Source organism: Leucoraja erinacea, chromosome 3, assembly GCF_028641065.1.
Source record: "Leucoraja erinacea ecotype New England chromosome 3, Leri_hhj_1, whole genome shotgun sequence".
NCBI classification, from domain to species: domain Eukaryota; kingdom Metazoa; phylum Chordata; class Chondrichthyes; order Rajiformes; family Rajidae; genus Leucoraja; species Leucoraja erinaceus.
The window spans coordinates 15,359,835-15,376,397 of record NC_073379.1 but is presented as its reverse complement, the minus strand read 5'-3'; the positions used below and the strand labels follow the sequence as shown (position 1 = coordinate 15,376,397).

General features: G+C 41.3%; 1 protein-coding gene across 1 annotated transcript in view; it reads left to right on the top strand.

Annotated features, from left to right (window-relative positions):
* The window catches only part of map1b (microtubule-associated protein 1B), a 103,837-nt gene that overhangs the window by 9,733 nt on the left and 77,541 nt on the right, over positions 1-16,563 (top strand). Inside the window, 1 exon segment of the mRNA XM_055632176.1 lies at positions 1,334-1,435. Coding sequence (XP_055488151.1) covers positions 1,334-1,435 — 102 coding nt within the window.

Sequence of the window (16,563 nt, the reverse complement as noted above, 5' to 3'; positions counted from 1 at the left end):
TTTTATAATTGACTCCAGCATCTTCCCCACCACCGATGTCAGGCTAACTGGTTTATAATTCCATGTTTTCTCTCTCCCGCCTTTCTTTAAAAAGTGGGATAACATTAGCTACCCTCAAATACACACGAACTGATCCTGAATCTATAGAACATTGGAAAATGATCACCAATGCATCCACGATTTCTAGAGCCACTTCCTTAAGTACCGTGGATGCAGACCATCAGGCCCTGGGGATTTATCAGCCTTCAGTTCCATCAGTCTACCCAACACCATTTCCTGCTGTAGTGAGACCATAGCTGGAGTATTGTGTGCAGTTTTGGTCTCCAAATTTGAGGAAGGACATTCTTGCTATTGTGAGAGTGCAGCGTAGGTTCAGAAAGTTAAATCCCGGGTTGGCAGGACTGTCATATGCTGATAGAATGGAGCGACTGGGCTTGTATACACTGGAATTTAGAAGGATGAGAGGGGCTCTTATTGAAACATATACGATTATTAAGGGTTTGGACACACTAGAGGCAGGAAACATGTTCCCGATGTTGAGGGAGTCCAGAACCAGAGACACAGCTGAAGAATAAGGGGTGTGCCATTTAGAACAGAGATGAGGAAAAACCTTTTCACTCCGAGTTATGAATCTGTGGAATTCTTTGCCTTAGAAGGCAGTGGAGGCCAATTCTCTGGATGCTTTCAAGAGAGAGTTAGATAGAACACTTAAAGATAGCGGAGTCAAGGGATATGGGGAGAAGGCAGGAATGTGGTACTGATTGTGGATGATCACAGTGAATGGCGGTGCTGGCTCGAAGGGCCGAATGGCCTACTCCTGCACCTATTGTTTATTGTTGCAAACAACCAAGGTCATGACTGCTTGGTTTGTGGGAAAATTGAACCAGGGACAATGCTGTCTTCAGCTTACAGTTACACATTTACCCAAATTAGCAAGATCAGGGGAAGGAACATTTAATTTTATCTCCCATGACAGGCAGCACTGGGACTAGTAGTAGAACTCTAATTCACCTATTCTTTGAGTTTAGATAGATCACTGATGGTTAAGATTAAATTGGAGACTTTCCTGACTCTGGATCAAGATTATGCTATGTCTATGCAATGTGAATGATGTACAATGTCATATTTGAACCTGTATGCTTAAGAATTGTAATTTTATCATATATTTGGAGCCTTCGTGAACATTTTTTTGCAAATGGTTATGTTCAGACCCTGAGCATGTTTTGACCTCAGAGTTTCCACCTGTGTATTGGTAGGGACGGGGCAGAGTCAATGGCCTACATAGCCGTTTGCATGTGCCAGTGATGTTACCTGTTGCTGTTTATCTTTCCAGGTATCCGTTCCTGGGACACAGATTTAATAGCCTGCAACCTAGATCAGGAACTGAAGCTCTTTGTATCACGCCATTCAGCTAGATTTTCAGCAGATGTTAGAGGTAAGATTTACTAAAAGTACACCAGAATTGTAAGTAGCAATAGTTTGTAAAATTCTCGAGTTTAATATTATCATGAGGTACATCAGGTAAGTTCTTCAAATTAATAATTTGATGCCGTTTTCAATTTAACCTTTCACAATACACTAAATGCTTACAATATCATTAGTCTTTAAATATTTTTTTAGAAAATAATGAAATAACGTTTAGTGATAATTGGGCTACATGAAAGCCCAAGAAGCTACGTTCCATGAACAGAATTAAATAAGATCTCTCGAGAATTAAAATGCTGCTGATATTTGAAGATTTTTTTCTGTTTCTTATTTCCATGTGACATATGTTTTGTTTGAGCGACCAAAACATGAATGATTTAGATATTGAAAAGAATAATTTTAACTGGGTTCTTGGAGAAATGTATAGCATGGCGATGCAAATGTCTTTTTTTAAATAGTGGGCTGAAGTCTTATCAGCCTTTGGCCAGTAATTGTTATAACTATTGACAAGAACCTCCCAGGATGTACCAGCGGATTTATGCTGACAGGACAGTTATGCCTACGTTGAAGTTTAATACAAACATGTTTATAATCCAGAAGTAGTGGCTAATGTTATCTAAGCTTCATGATCAGTGGAGCCATTCTTGGTGTGCTCAATTCCATTAAGTGGCTCTAGTCAGAACTTTGACAGTTTTGTGAAATATGAAATGAAAAATAAATTAATAAAAGTGAATTTTGAAAGCATAGAATGCTTTGCAGCATCTTTCTTAAATAGGACGATAAGACATTTTACACATCCATTCCCATTACCTCATGCAATGATGTAATGTTCCTGTGCTTCATGTACAATGTTATGCACCTTCTACTTGGCATGACACATTGTGGTATAAATTGTAAATTTCTTTGAGAATACGTAACAGTGATATTACTTGTTGATTAATAATTCTTGTATTCTAGTAGTGTCAACACAAATATTTGTTCTGTTGATGAATTAAAAAGTTTAAAAATGTGCACCCTCATTTATCATTGATTATGTGAAACAGGAGCTATATTTTTTTTAATTGCCCTCTATATTTGCTTTTCTGGATTCTGGGGAATAAAGAAAACCTATACATTAGTTCACGCATGGTTTATGCAAACATCACACAGTATAACATTAAGCCAATTACGCCACAGGTTTTGTGTCAGACAAAATTAGACCAAGAAAAGTTTGATTCAAATACTAACTGCACGGCCAATGCGATAGGGGGAAAGGTGCCCAGAACATGCTGCCAGGGGAGGTGGCAAACAGATGGGATTAGTGTAACTCAGTATCATGATCGGCATGGATAGGATGGATTGAAGGTCTGTTCCTGGACTGTGCTTTTTAATGTTTCTATGGATTTTATGTTAGGTGCAATGAAACCTTTCCAGTGTCATTATTCCTTCTTGCACAACAATAGTGAATGCCTGAACGAATGGGTCGTAGAAAACAAAGCTAAAGGGAGAAAACATATACTAGATCATAGAAACATAGAAAATAGGTGCAGGAGTAGGCCATTGAGCCCTTCGAGCCTGCACCGCCATTCAATATGATCATGGCTGATCATCCAACTCAGTATCCCGTACCTGCCTTCTCTCCATACCCCCAATCCCTTTAGCCACAAGGGCCACATCTAACTCCCTCTTAAATATAGCCAATGAACTGGCTTCAACTACATTCAGTGGCAGAGAATTCTAGAGATTCACCACTCTGTCTGAAAAATATTTTTCTCATCTCAGTCCTAAAAGATTTCCCGTTTATCCTTAAACTGTGAACCCTTGTTCTGGATCCTTAAACTGTGACCCCTTGTTCTGGAACTTACAATAGAAATTAAGTTGAACAAAATTACATATTTTTATGAACAAGATTTGAATCTTATTTGAAACGTAGTTAAAAAGTCTCAATACTGCAAAATATCCTTTCCTGTATTATTATTTTAAGAACTTGGTGCTTGTTATGATTTGCATTAAGAATCAAATATGTTGTCTGTGAGGGCATCTCTCTGGCCAGATTACTGCATTGATTAATGTTCCAGGTCATCAGTAAAAAAATACTTCAGAGAGATTGACCTCGGAACTACAGAAAAATAAATTCTTGGATGTGTGACTATCTGAAATACTTTGAAATATTTAATATACATCTAAAAGAAAGTTAGTTATTATTGGTAACTGAGATGCACCAAAGATTTCAAACAAGAATGTACTAGGTTCATGCCAGCTGGAAACATCAATTAACTGATGATTATATTAAGAGACATAAGGAAGTGCAGATTTGGAACCTTGAACAAAACACAAAGTGCTGAAGGAACTCAGCAAGTCAAGTCACATCTGTGGAGGGAATGGACAGACACCGTTTCAGATCAGGAGCCTTCAGCTGATGGTAGTATGGGGAGAAAGCTGGAAAAGGGAGGTATGGACAGTGACAGGCAAGTGATGTCAAGGATACAGGTGAGATACAGCTTAGCAAATGGGTGGAGTAATTGACAAAGGCTAGAGGTGAAAAGGAGACAAAGGGTGTCAGATAAGGATCTATACATAACTAAAACTCTGATCTTGTTATCTTCCGGTTTGGCGGTCTTTCTATTTGCGCAAAAACGGTTTGCGATAGCGCTACAATTTTTCACCAGTTCACTCACCGTTCTCCTGGGCTGCGAGTCCACCAAGTTTCGTTCCGATCGGTTCAATGTCGTAAAAGTTAGCGAGGTTTAAAAATCTTACAAACTGCGAGTCCGCAGATCGATCTCTTCTCCTGCCAGTCAGCGCTGCGTGGATTAGTCTCTTCCCCTGTCGCTCCCCGAGGCGGGTCCACCCCTTCCTGCACCATCGCGTCTTTACTGGAGCTGAGGAAAGCCGGCAGAGATTTCCAACCGGACTTTCGGAGGGACCCCAAGCAGCCCCGCCCCAGGCAGCTGCCCCGCTCCTCTTGGCTCAACCTGCCCACACCGCCCAACATATCCCATCTACACTAGTCTCGCCTGCCTGCATTTGGCCCATCTCCCTTTAAACCTATCCTATCCATGTATCTATATAAATATTGCTGTGCGCTTATTCGCTTACTAATTCCCCTGCAACAGTTTCTCCACATGTCAACTGCTCCCAGGTTGTGCCACAAAGAGCGGATAATTTACAATGACCCGTTGACCTACCATCCCATCTGCCTTTGGGAGGTGGAAGGAAACACAGATGATTTTCATGTGATCACAGGGGGAAATGCAAACTCCACACAGACAACAACTAATTTCAAGTTTGAACCCTGTCACTGGATCTGTGAGGCAGCAGCTCTACGAACTGTGTCACTCTTCACGATTAGTTTAGTTTATTGTCACCTGCGTAATAAAACAATTCCTCCAGTTTGATGACCTCGAAAAGATCATCCACACATTTATCTCCTCCCGCCTAGATTATTGCAACTCCCTCTACACTGGCATCAGCCAATCTTCCCTGTCCCACCTGCAACTGGTCCAAAACGCCTCAGTGGGACTCCTGACGGGCACCCGAAAAAGGGACAACGTCACCCCGATCCTGGCCTCCCTCCACTGGCTCCCTGTGCGGTTCCGAATAAATTTCAAGATCTTCCTTTATGTCTACAAAGCCCTTAATGGGCTTGCCCCCACCTACATCAAAAGTCTGCTTACCCACCACACCACCTCCTGGTCCCTCAGACTTGGGGTTACTGAACATCCCGCGGTCTAGGCATATGCTCAGGGGCGACCGCGCATTTGCGGTTGTGGAACACTGTGGAACAGCATCCCTCTCCCATCAGAATTGCTCCCTCCATCGACTCCTTTAAGTCGAGACTTAAAACTCATCTCTACTCCCAAGCCTTTCTTGACGTCCTCTGAGCGAAGGCTATATGTATGCAGTGATGTTTGTATGTAATCCATGAACCACTGTTGTATAACGTTAGTACCTCCACCAATGTAAAGCACTTTGGCCAACGAGAGTTGTTTTTTAAATGTGCTATATAAATAAAAGTGACTTGACTTGACTTGACGTGTACGGAGGTACAGTGAAAAGCTTTTGTTGAGTGCTAACCAGCCAGCGGAAAGGCAACACATTATTACAATTGTGCCATTTACGGTGTACAGATACATGCTAAGGGAATAATGTTCAGTGCAAGGAAAAGCCAGTAAAGTTTGATAGTCCGAGGGTCACCAATGAGGTAGATAGTAGTTCAGCAGTGCTCAGCACAGCACAGCACAGCATTACATCAGTAACACAAAGTGATGTCCAAGCTGAATGTGCCAGGGCTATTGATTTGGGTTTGTAGCTTTACAAATGGGAAAACAACAACTAATTTATTTGTTTCATTTTACTCCACTTGAAGAGAAATGCTGAAAAGCTAATGTGGCATTATGGTGGCTAAAGTTATGGTGCCTGCAACAAACAGTGAACTGATGCTCATTTCCTGCAAATGCTTTATCAAATGAGGATCGGACTAATAAAAGACAATCCACATGCTCAGAAACTCACATTAAGTATTCTTGTCAGTAACGTCATTACATTCATCGTCCTAGGTATTCCATATTGGGCAATTTCACGATGATCCAATCTTCCTATTTACATTTTGCACTGTTGTAAATCATCATCTTTCTGGCCGCTTTATTGCTTTTCCTTGAGCTTTGCCAGACTCTGTATGCATTGTTTTATTAAGCTCCCCTCTCCCTGCAAATGATTATTTCATGTTTCAAATAGGCAGCTTTTTGCAATGGACACTCTTAGCCTAAATACATGAACAAAATAACATGCATTTTGCAGAAAATATTCTTTATTATTTTACAGACGTTATTCAAAATATCACTTTTTGATACACGAGTCAAATTAGTTTCTAGTAAATCTTGTGCGGAGAATTGTCGAACAGATTTCTGATTAGTGTTACATAAAACTATGAACTAAGAAGTTACGATTTTTTTTATTTTAAATTTTCGTGAGCAATTATACTATTTCCTACTATTGATGAACTGAATAATATAACTGTATAGTAGAAGCTAAACAAAAAGCTAGATTAATAAACAGGAAATCAGTAAAGAAGTTAAATTTAACAATGATATTCAATGGTAGCTGAAGATTTGAGAGGTTAAGGTTCCTGCACCAATCCACAGACTGTAAGGCCTAGAAGTTTGAATACAGTATCGAGCAAAGCCACTTACCACTGTATACATTAATAGCCATTTGTTACTAAAAGGTTGTATTTTATAAGATGTTTTCAAGTGGATGAGTAATATTAAATAATTGTACTGCTATTTCTGGGATAATGGCCTCAGTGGACTCTAGAAGGACTGGCATTTTGTGGCGCTTTATAGAGCAGTCAGTGCCTGTTTGCAACACATAAACAGCAAATGAGTGTCAGGAGGGAGACTAAAAGGAGAGAGAGGGAACGGTCGGGCCCATGTTAAGACGTAGGGTTGATTGTACAGCCAGTAAAATCAATTCATAATTCTTTTAGAAAGATGAGGGGGACACCTCACTGAAACTTACCAAATAGTGAAAGACCCGGATAGAGTGGATGTGGAGACTAGTGGGCAAGTCTAAGACCAGAGGACACAGCCTCAGAATAAAATGACGTACTTTTAGAAAGGAGATAAGGAGACATTTCTGTAGGGTGGTGAATCTGTGGAATTCATTGCCACAGTCAGCTGTGGAGGCCATTTGGATAATTTGGTCTAATTCTGCTTCTATAACATAGAAAATAGGTGCCAGCAATGTGATCATGACTACTCATCCACTATCAGTATCCATTCCAGCCTTCTCCCCATATCCCCTGCTTCCGCTAGCCCGAAGAACTTTATCTAACTCTTTTTTGAATGCATCCAGTGAATCGGTCCCCACTGCCTTCTGCGGCAGAGAATTCCACGAATTCACAACTCTCTAGGTGAAAAGGTTTTTCCTCATCTCAGTTCTAAATGGTCTACCCCTTATCCTTAAACTGTGGCCACTGGTTCTGGACTCCCCCAATGTTGGGAACATGTTTCCTGCATCTTGCGTATCCTATCCCTAATAATTTAATATGTTTCTATAAGATCCCTCTCATCCTAAATTCCAGAGTATACAAGCCCAGTTGCTCCAACCATTCATCATATGACAGTCCGGCCATCCCGGGAATTAACCTCATGAGCCTAATTTGCACTCCCTCAATAGCAAAAATGTCCTTCCTCAAATTTGCAGACCAAAACTGCACACAATACTCCAGGTGTGGTCTCACCAGGGCCTTGTACAAACTGCAGAAGGACTTCTTTGCTCCGATACTCAACTCCTTTGGTTATGAAGACCAACCTGCCTCATTAGCTTTCATCACTGCCTGCTGTGCCTGCATGCTGACTTTCAGAAAATGATGGACAAGGACACCCAGATCTTGTTATCCTTTCCTTTTCCTAATCTGACACCATTCAGATAATAATCTACCTTCCTGTTCTTGCCACCAAAGTGGATAACCTCACATTTATCCACATTATACTGCATCTGCCATGCTTCTGCCCACTCATCCAACATATCCAAGCCACCCTGCATCCTCATAGCATCATCCTCACAGTTCACACTGCCACCCAGCTTTGTGTCATCAGCAAATTTGTTAATGTTACTTTGAATCCCTTCATTTAAATCATTGGATGTATATTGTAAATAGCTGCGGTCCCAGCACCGAGCCTTGCGGTACCCCACTAGTCACTGCCTGCCATTCTGAAAGATACACGTTAATCCCTACTCTTTGTTTCCTGTCTGGCAACCAATTTTCTATCCATGTCAATACCCTCCCCCCAATACCATGCGCTCTAATTCTTCCCACTAATCTCCTGTGTGGGACGTTATCAAAGGCTTTCTGAAAGTCCAGATACACTACATCCACTGGCACTCCCTTGTCCATTTTACCATATAACCATATATAACCATATAGCAATTACAGCACGGAAACAGGCCATCTCGGCCCTTCAAGTCCGTGCTGAACACTTACTCTCACCTACTCCATCTACCTACACTCAGACCATAACCCTCCATTCCTTTCCCGTCCATATACCTATCCAATTTATTTTTAAATGATAAATACAAACCTGTTTTCACCACTTCCACTGGAAGCTCATTCCACACAGCTACCACTCTCTGAGTAAAGAAGTTCCCCCTCATGTTGCCCCTAAACTTTTGACCCTTAATTCTCAAATCATGTCCTCTTGTTTGAATCTTCCCTACTGCCAATGGAAAAAGCCTATCCACGTCAACTCTGTCTATCCCTCTCATAATTTTATAGACCTCTATCAAGTCCCCCCCCCCTTAACCTTCTGTGCTCCAAAGCATAAAGACCTAACTTGTTCAATCTTTCTCTGTAACTTAAGTGCTGAAACCCAGGCAACATTCTAGTAAATCTCCTCTGCACTCTCTCTATTTTGTTGACATCTTTCCTATAATTTGGCAACCAGAATTGTACACCATATTCCAGAATTGGCCTCACCATTGCCAATTGTACACCATATTCCAGAATTGGCCTCACCCCACCTTGTACAATTTTAACATTACATCCCAACTTCGATACTTCTTATTTGTTATATCCTCAGAAAATTCCAGAAGATTTCCCCTTTGTAAATCCATGCTGACTTAGCCCAATCCTTTTACTGCTATCCAAATGCGCCGCTATTACATCTTTAATAATCGACTCCAGCATCTTCCCCACCACCGATGTCGAGCTAATTGGTCTATAATTCCCTGCTTTCTCTCCTCCTACTTTCTTAAAAAGTATGATAACATTAGCTACCCTCCAATCCATGGGAACTGATCCAGAATCTACAGAACATTGGAAAATGATTACCATTGCTTCCATGATTTATAGAGCCACTTCCTTTACCCTGGGATGCAGATCATTAGGCCCTGGGGATTTATTAGCCTTCAGTCTACCCAACACCATTTCCTGCCTAATGTGAACTTCCTTCACTTCCTCCGTCACCAGAGGTCCACTATCCCCTAGTACATCTGGGAGATTGTTTGTGTCTTCCTTAGTGAAGACAGAACCATAGTACCTGTTCAATTCGTCTGCCATTTCCTAGTACCCCACAATAAATTCACCTGTTTCTGTCTTCAAGGGACCCACATTTGTGTTAACTCATTTTTTTGTTCTTCACATACCTAAAGAAGCTTTTTACTATCCTCGTTTATATTCTTGGCTAGCTTACCTTCGTACTTTACCTTTTCTCCCCTTATTGCCTTTTTAGTTAACTTCTGTTGCTCTTGAAAAGTTACACAATCATCTGGCTTCCCGCTCATCTTTGCTACGTTATACGTCTTTTTAATTTTTACACTGTCCCTGACTTCCCTTGTCAGCCACGGTTGCCTCTTACTCCCCTTAGAATCTTTCTTCCTCTTTGGAATGAAATTATCCTAATGACTTATGAACTTATACGGAAAGCAACATCGTTTAAAGGATGAAAAAGAACCTTTAGCAGAAAGTTGAGCAAGTTCTCACTGCACGAGCAGGGTAATCCTACATAAATAAATACAAATTTACATTAAAATTAAATGCTTCAAATCAATCTCACCTGGAGCAGTGATATGGACAGGGGAATTAGTCAGCCATTTTCATTCCATGGTCTGGTGCCATGTTGTCACTGTGTGGAGCACTAATGCAATGAGGAGTGATGATGATGATACTTTATTGTCACGTGTACCCAGGTACAGTGAAATTCTTTGTTGTGCATACAATCCAGTAAAATCATACAGCAGATCTCTCCTGGGCAGTACACAAAGAGTCACCATGTTTCTGGTGCCGACAATGTGACAAAACGTTAATCCTGCAGACCTTTCTTCTTTCTGGGTAACCCCTTCGATCTTGGCGGCCCCCCACATCAGGTCCCCCTTTGACCTTGTTATCCCCACATCAGGTCCCCCTTTGACCTTGGCACCACCCCCCCATCAGGTCCCTCCTTTGTTCTCAGCGGCCACCCGCCAGTCCCCCTCTTTGGTCTCAGCGGCCCAAGAATGGTCCTTGGGTGGCCTCATGAATTGGTATTCTTTTATTTAAATATACTTTTATTAGAAGCAAGCAAAAACATTTCATGTATATCAGTCGTACATTAATAATATTATCAGTTGTGTATTGAATCTGCTAGTTTTTTTTAAATTATAGATAGAAAGTAAGAGAAAAAAAAAGCATGATAAAGAAGAATGGAATAATTTACTAATAATACATAATTGGGTGAACTGGTATTCTAAAAGCAAAAAAGCAGCAGTTGTGGACAAATCTGAAACAAAAGCTGCAATTGCTGGGACATCTGGAAGGAAAATGCTGGGAATTCCCAGCTGGCCTGACACCACCTAAGGAGAGAGGAACAGTCGATGTTTCTGATCAATTACCTTTCATCAGAATTAGCATTTGAATTTATGTTTTGAATCAATATTCTGGTGCATGCAGTTTGGTGGATTGTACTACACTGTTGCTATCATTTGAACCATTCAATACATAAATAGACACATAGAAAATAGGTGCAGGAGTAGGCCATTCGGCCTTTCGAGCCTGCACCGCCATTCAATATGAACATGGCTGCATAAATAATGGCGCAACAAGTCATAGAGCCAAACGGCATAGGAACAGTCCCTACGGCCCAACTTGTCCATGCCAACCACAATGCCCCATCTAAGCTACTCTCATTTGCCTGTGTTCACAAGGTGTAGGAGCAGAATCAGGCCATTTGGCCCATCGAGTCCACTCCTGTTCAATCATAGCTGATCTCTGACTCCTAATCCCATTTTCCTGCCTTCACAATTAGCTCAAAGGGCCGAATGGCCTCCTGCTGCACCTATTTTCTATGTTTCTAACCCTTGACACCTGTTCTAATCAACAATTTGTCTATCTCTGCCTTAAAAATATCGACTGACTTGGACTCCACAGCCCTCTGTGGCATTGAGTTCCACACATTAACTACGCTCTGACTAAAGAAGTTCCTCCTCACCGCCTTTCGAAAAGACTCCCTTTAATTCTGAGGCTATAACATCTGGTCCTAGACCCTTTCCACATCCACTCTATCTATGCCTTTCATTATTCTGTGTTTGGCCGATATCCCCCTGTAAACCTTTCCTATTTATGTACCTGTTGAAATGTATTTTAAATTGTGTTATAGTGTGATTTCTTGAGACGCATATAGAGAGAGAGAAAATAAATTGTAGTGTTAACAGCCCAGACTATTCTTGGTTGAAAATGAAAGAAATATTTGTTCAGGGGAAGGCCATCTACTATTCTCACCAGTCGCAAAATGATATGTAATATAAAAGAATGCCAAATTAGACAAATACAATTATATTTAAAGTGAGAGAGATAAAATAGAACGAAAGCAATATCTTCATCATGCAGGAAAAAAATGTTATAATGCAGATATGATTCTGTAACACCTGTTCATTTAACTGGTTTTATATTTTATATTTTGTCACTTCAAGGACCAATACATGAACAGTGTGAATCTAACGAAAGTGAGATGGACAGAATGTGGTGTCATAACTGTGCTGTTCTTTCAATGTACGATGTGTTGTCTCAGCAGTGATCAATTATTCCATCAGTTTCGCTGAAAACCCTTAAAATACACATAATAGAATAAGCTACATAGTATTCAGCAGTACAGAGAATGACACAAAAAAAATAGTGGGAACAGCCACTAGTCTCTCGTCCCATCTGCTGTTCAAAATGATCATGGCTGATCTAAGATGACATCAACACCTCCCCAATTCCGTATATCCTTCAATTGACAACGTTGAGAGGGGACCTCATTGAAACCTACCGAATGTTGAAAGACCTGGATAGGGTGGATGTGGAGAGGATGCTTCCACTAGTAGGAGAGTCTAGAACCAGAGGTCATAGCCTCAGAATAGAAACATGGAAAAATAGGTGCAGGAGTAGGCCATTCGGCCCTTCGAGACAGCACCGTCATTCAAAATGAACATGGCTGATCATCTAAAATCGGTACCCCGTTTCTGCCTTTTCCCCCATATCCCTTAATTCCTTTAGCCCTAAGAGCTAAATCTCTTGAAACAATCCAGTTAATTATCCTCCACTGCCTTCTGTGGCAGAGAATTCCACAGATTCACAACTCTCCGGGTGAAGAAGTTATTCCTCATTTCAGTCCTAAATGGCCTACCCCTTATTCATAAACTGTGACCCATGGTTCTGGACTTCCCTAACATCGGGAACATTTTTCCTGCATCTAGCCTGTCCAAACCTTTAAGAATTTTATATGTTTCTATAAGATCCCCTCTTATCTGTCTAAATTCCAGTGAACACAAGCCCAGTTGACCCATTCTTTCATCATATGTTAGTCCTGCCATCCCAGGAATAACCTAGTAAACCTACACTGCACCCCCTCAACAGCAAAGATGTCCTCCCTCAAATTGGGAGACCAAAATTGCACACAATATTCCAGGTGCGGTCTCACCAGGACCCTGTACAACTGCAGTAGGACCTCCTTGCTCCTAAACACAAATCCTCTCACAATGAAGGCCAACATGCCATTAGCTTTCTTCACTGCCTGCTGTACCTGCATCCTTACTTTCAGTGACTGGTCCAACCACACCCAATCTCGTTGCACCTCCCCTTTTCCTAATCTGACACCATTCAGATAATTATATGCCTTCCTGTTCTTGCCACCAAAGTGGATAACCTCCCATTTATCCACATTATACTGCATCTGCCCACTCACCCAACCTATCTAAGTCACCCTGCATCCTTATAGCATCTTCATCACAGCTCACACTGCCACCCAGCTTTGTGTCATCTGCAAACTTGGAGATGTCACATTTAATTCCGTCATCTAAATCGTTGATATATATTGGAAATAACTGGGGTCCCAGCACCGAGCCTTGCGACACACCACTAGTCTCTGCCTACCATTCAGAAAAGGACCTGTTAATTCCTACTCTTTGCTTCCTGTCTGCCAACCAGGTATCTATCCATGTCAATACCCAACCCCCAATACCATGTGCTCTAATGTTGCACATTAATCTCTTGTGTGGGATCTTGTCAAAGGCTTTTTGAAAGTCCAGATACACCATATCCACTGGCTCATCTTGATCCATTCTACTTGTTACATCCTCACAACATTCCAGAAGATTAGTCAAGCATGATTTCCCCTTCATAAATCCATGCTGACTTTGACCAATCCTGTCACTGATTTCCAAATGCGCTGCTATAACATCTTTAACAATCGACTCAAGCATCTTCCCCACTACTGATGTAAGGCTAGTTGGTCTACAATTCCCCGTTTTCTTTCTCCTCCTTTCTTAAAAAGTGGGGTTACATTGGGGACCCTCCAGTCCACAGGAACTGATCCAGAGTCTATAGAACATTGGAAAATGATCACCAATGCATCCACGATTTCTGGGGCCACCTCCTTGAGTATTCTGGGATGCAGACCATCAGGCCCTGGGGATTTATCTGCCTTCAGTCCCAACAGTTTACCTAACACCATTTCCTGACTAATGTGGATTCCCTTCAGTTCCTCCCCCCCACTAGATCCTCGGTCCCCTAGTAGTATTTCTGGGAGATTGTTTGTGTCTTCCTTAGTGAAGACCGAACCAAAGTACTTGTTTAACTGTTCTGCCATTTCTTTGTTTCCCATTATAAATTCACCTGTCTCTGATTGTAAGGGACCTACATTTGGCTTCACTAATCTTTTCCATTTTACATATCTCAAGAAGTTTTTAGAGTCGGCTTTTATATTCTCTGTAAGCTTTCTTTCATGCTCTTTTTTCACCCTTCTTAATCCCTTTGTCCTCCTCCGAGTTCTAAATTTCTCCCAGTCCTCCAGTTTGCTGCTTCCTCTGGCCAATTAATAAGCCTTTTCCTTGGATTTAATACTATCCTTGATTTCCCTCCTTGATTTCCCTCGTTAGCCGCCTTCCCAGTTTTATTTTTTCGCCGGAGAGAGATGAACAATTTTTGGAGTTCATCCATGCGGTCTTTAAATCTTTGTCATTGCATCTCCACCATCAACCCTTTAAGTATAATATGCTCGTCTGTCCTAGCCAATTCCCGTCTTATACCTTCAAAGTCTCATTTTTTCAAGTTCAGGACCCTGGTCTCTGAATTAACTGTGTCACGTTCCATCCTAATGCAGAATTCCACCATGTTATGGTCACTGTTGCCAAGTGGCTTTGCACAACAAGATCGCTAATGAATAAAAGGACATATCTTTGGAAAGGAGATGAGGAGGAATTTCTTCAGTCAGAGGGTGGTTAATCTGTGGAATTCATTGCCACAGAAGGGTGTGGAGGCTATGTCAGTGGATATTTTTAAGGCGCAGATTGATAGATTCTTGGTCCGGGTTTGAGAAGGTAGTCCTATCAATAATATATTTACAAGTTCCCCGCTATTAACTCTTCTTGACACAATCTCGGAGAATTTGAGCTAATTTGTCAAATGTGATTTACCTTTCATGAAACCACATTAACTAAGTTTAATTATAGATACAAGGAACTGCATATGTTGTTTCTTGTGTCTGTAATGAACTTTTTACCCAAAAGGACACAAAGTGCTCGAGTAACTCAGCGGATCAAGCAGCATCTCTGCAGAAGATTGAAAGGTAAAGTCTGAAGAAGGGCCCCAACCCGAAACGTCACATATCCATGTTCTCCAGAGATGCCGCTAGGCCTGTTGAGTTACTCCAGCAATTTTTATCCTTTTAAGTTTAATTGTATTCAGTACTCCTGAATGATTGGTTATTTCCTTTTAAATATTGACTTTGGCAACATGCCAACGATACCTTTTAAATGAGCAGACATTATTTTGAATGGGACTGCCTTCATCAACAAGACCTATAAGAAACAGAAAATAGGTGCACTGCCATTCAATATGATCATGGCTGATCATCCAACTCAGTATCCTGTACCTGCCTTCTGTTGTGATACTGAAAGAAATATATGTAAAATATGACATTTGACAAGTATCATATTAACCATAATGAAAATTTAAATGATTTTTGAAGTTTTTTTTAATCTAAACTCAAATATGGAAATTGATCTATTTAATTTTATTTACAGCTACATGAATTTCAACGTGCTTCATTGTAATGTTCTTAAATTTTCCCTTTGTCCATTAATTGAGCCAGGATTTGGCCTCACAACAGCTAGCAGCCTTCCAGTTTCTTGCTCTTGGCTATTCTTCATCTATGCGTCTAGACAGTCTCTGCAGGTACTTTGACATTTTGACCTTGGGGGTGAAACAGTTGACATCTTCTCCCCTGACATCCACAGACCTGCCAGAATGGGAACTCAAGACAATCAGTTCTCCTCCGTCTCCCTGCTCAGAGAGCCTGACGTAAATTCACTTTCCTCACAGATTGCCCGGGAGGAGCTGCAGACCAATTCTCTTAATTGTTATTTGTTTTAAAATTCCAACCCGGCTATTATTTTCTTTCTGATTCCTCCTCCTGGGTTTTCAACAGTCTGGATGCCTTTACAGGCATCTGCTGCTGGGGATGTGCTGATGCTGCACTTCATCCAGATATCAGGAACTGTACATGAGCGGCCAGCCACTAGCTCTTACCACAATCTCCCTGAGAGGAAGCAAGAAGCCTCTGCTTGTAACCACTCTGTGCTTCGCTTGGATGGAGGAATGATGAGTATCATTCCTCTACCACTTACCCCACAGCAAGAATTATTGGTGCATCATTGCAGAGCCGGTTTAATGGGACAGTGGCATTCATGCAAGGTTAAAAGTATGGACTTGGCTAATACATCATAGAAACATAGAAAATAGGTGCAGGTGTAGAGTAGGCCATTCGGCCCTTCGAGCCTGCACCGCCATTCAATATGATCATGGCTGATCATCCGACTCTGTATCCTGTACCTGCCTTCTCTCCATACCACCTGATCCCTTTAGCCACAAGGGCCACATCTAACTCCCTCTTAAATATAGCCAATGAACTGGCCTCAACTACCTTCTGTGGCAGGGAGTTCCAGAGATGTGTGAAAAATGTTTTTCTCATCTCGGTCCTAAAGGATTTCCCCTTTATCCTTAAACTGTGACCCCTTGTCCTGGACTTCCCCAACATCGGGAACAATCTTCCTGCATCTAGCCTGTCCAACCCCTTAAGAATTTTGTAAGTTTCTATAAGACCCCCCCTCAATCTTCTAGAAACTTACAAAATTCCTTACATC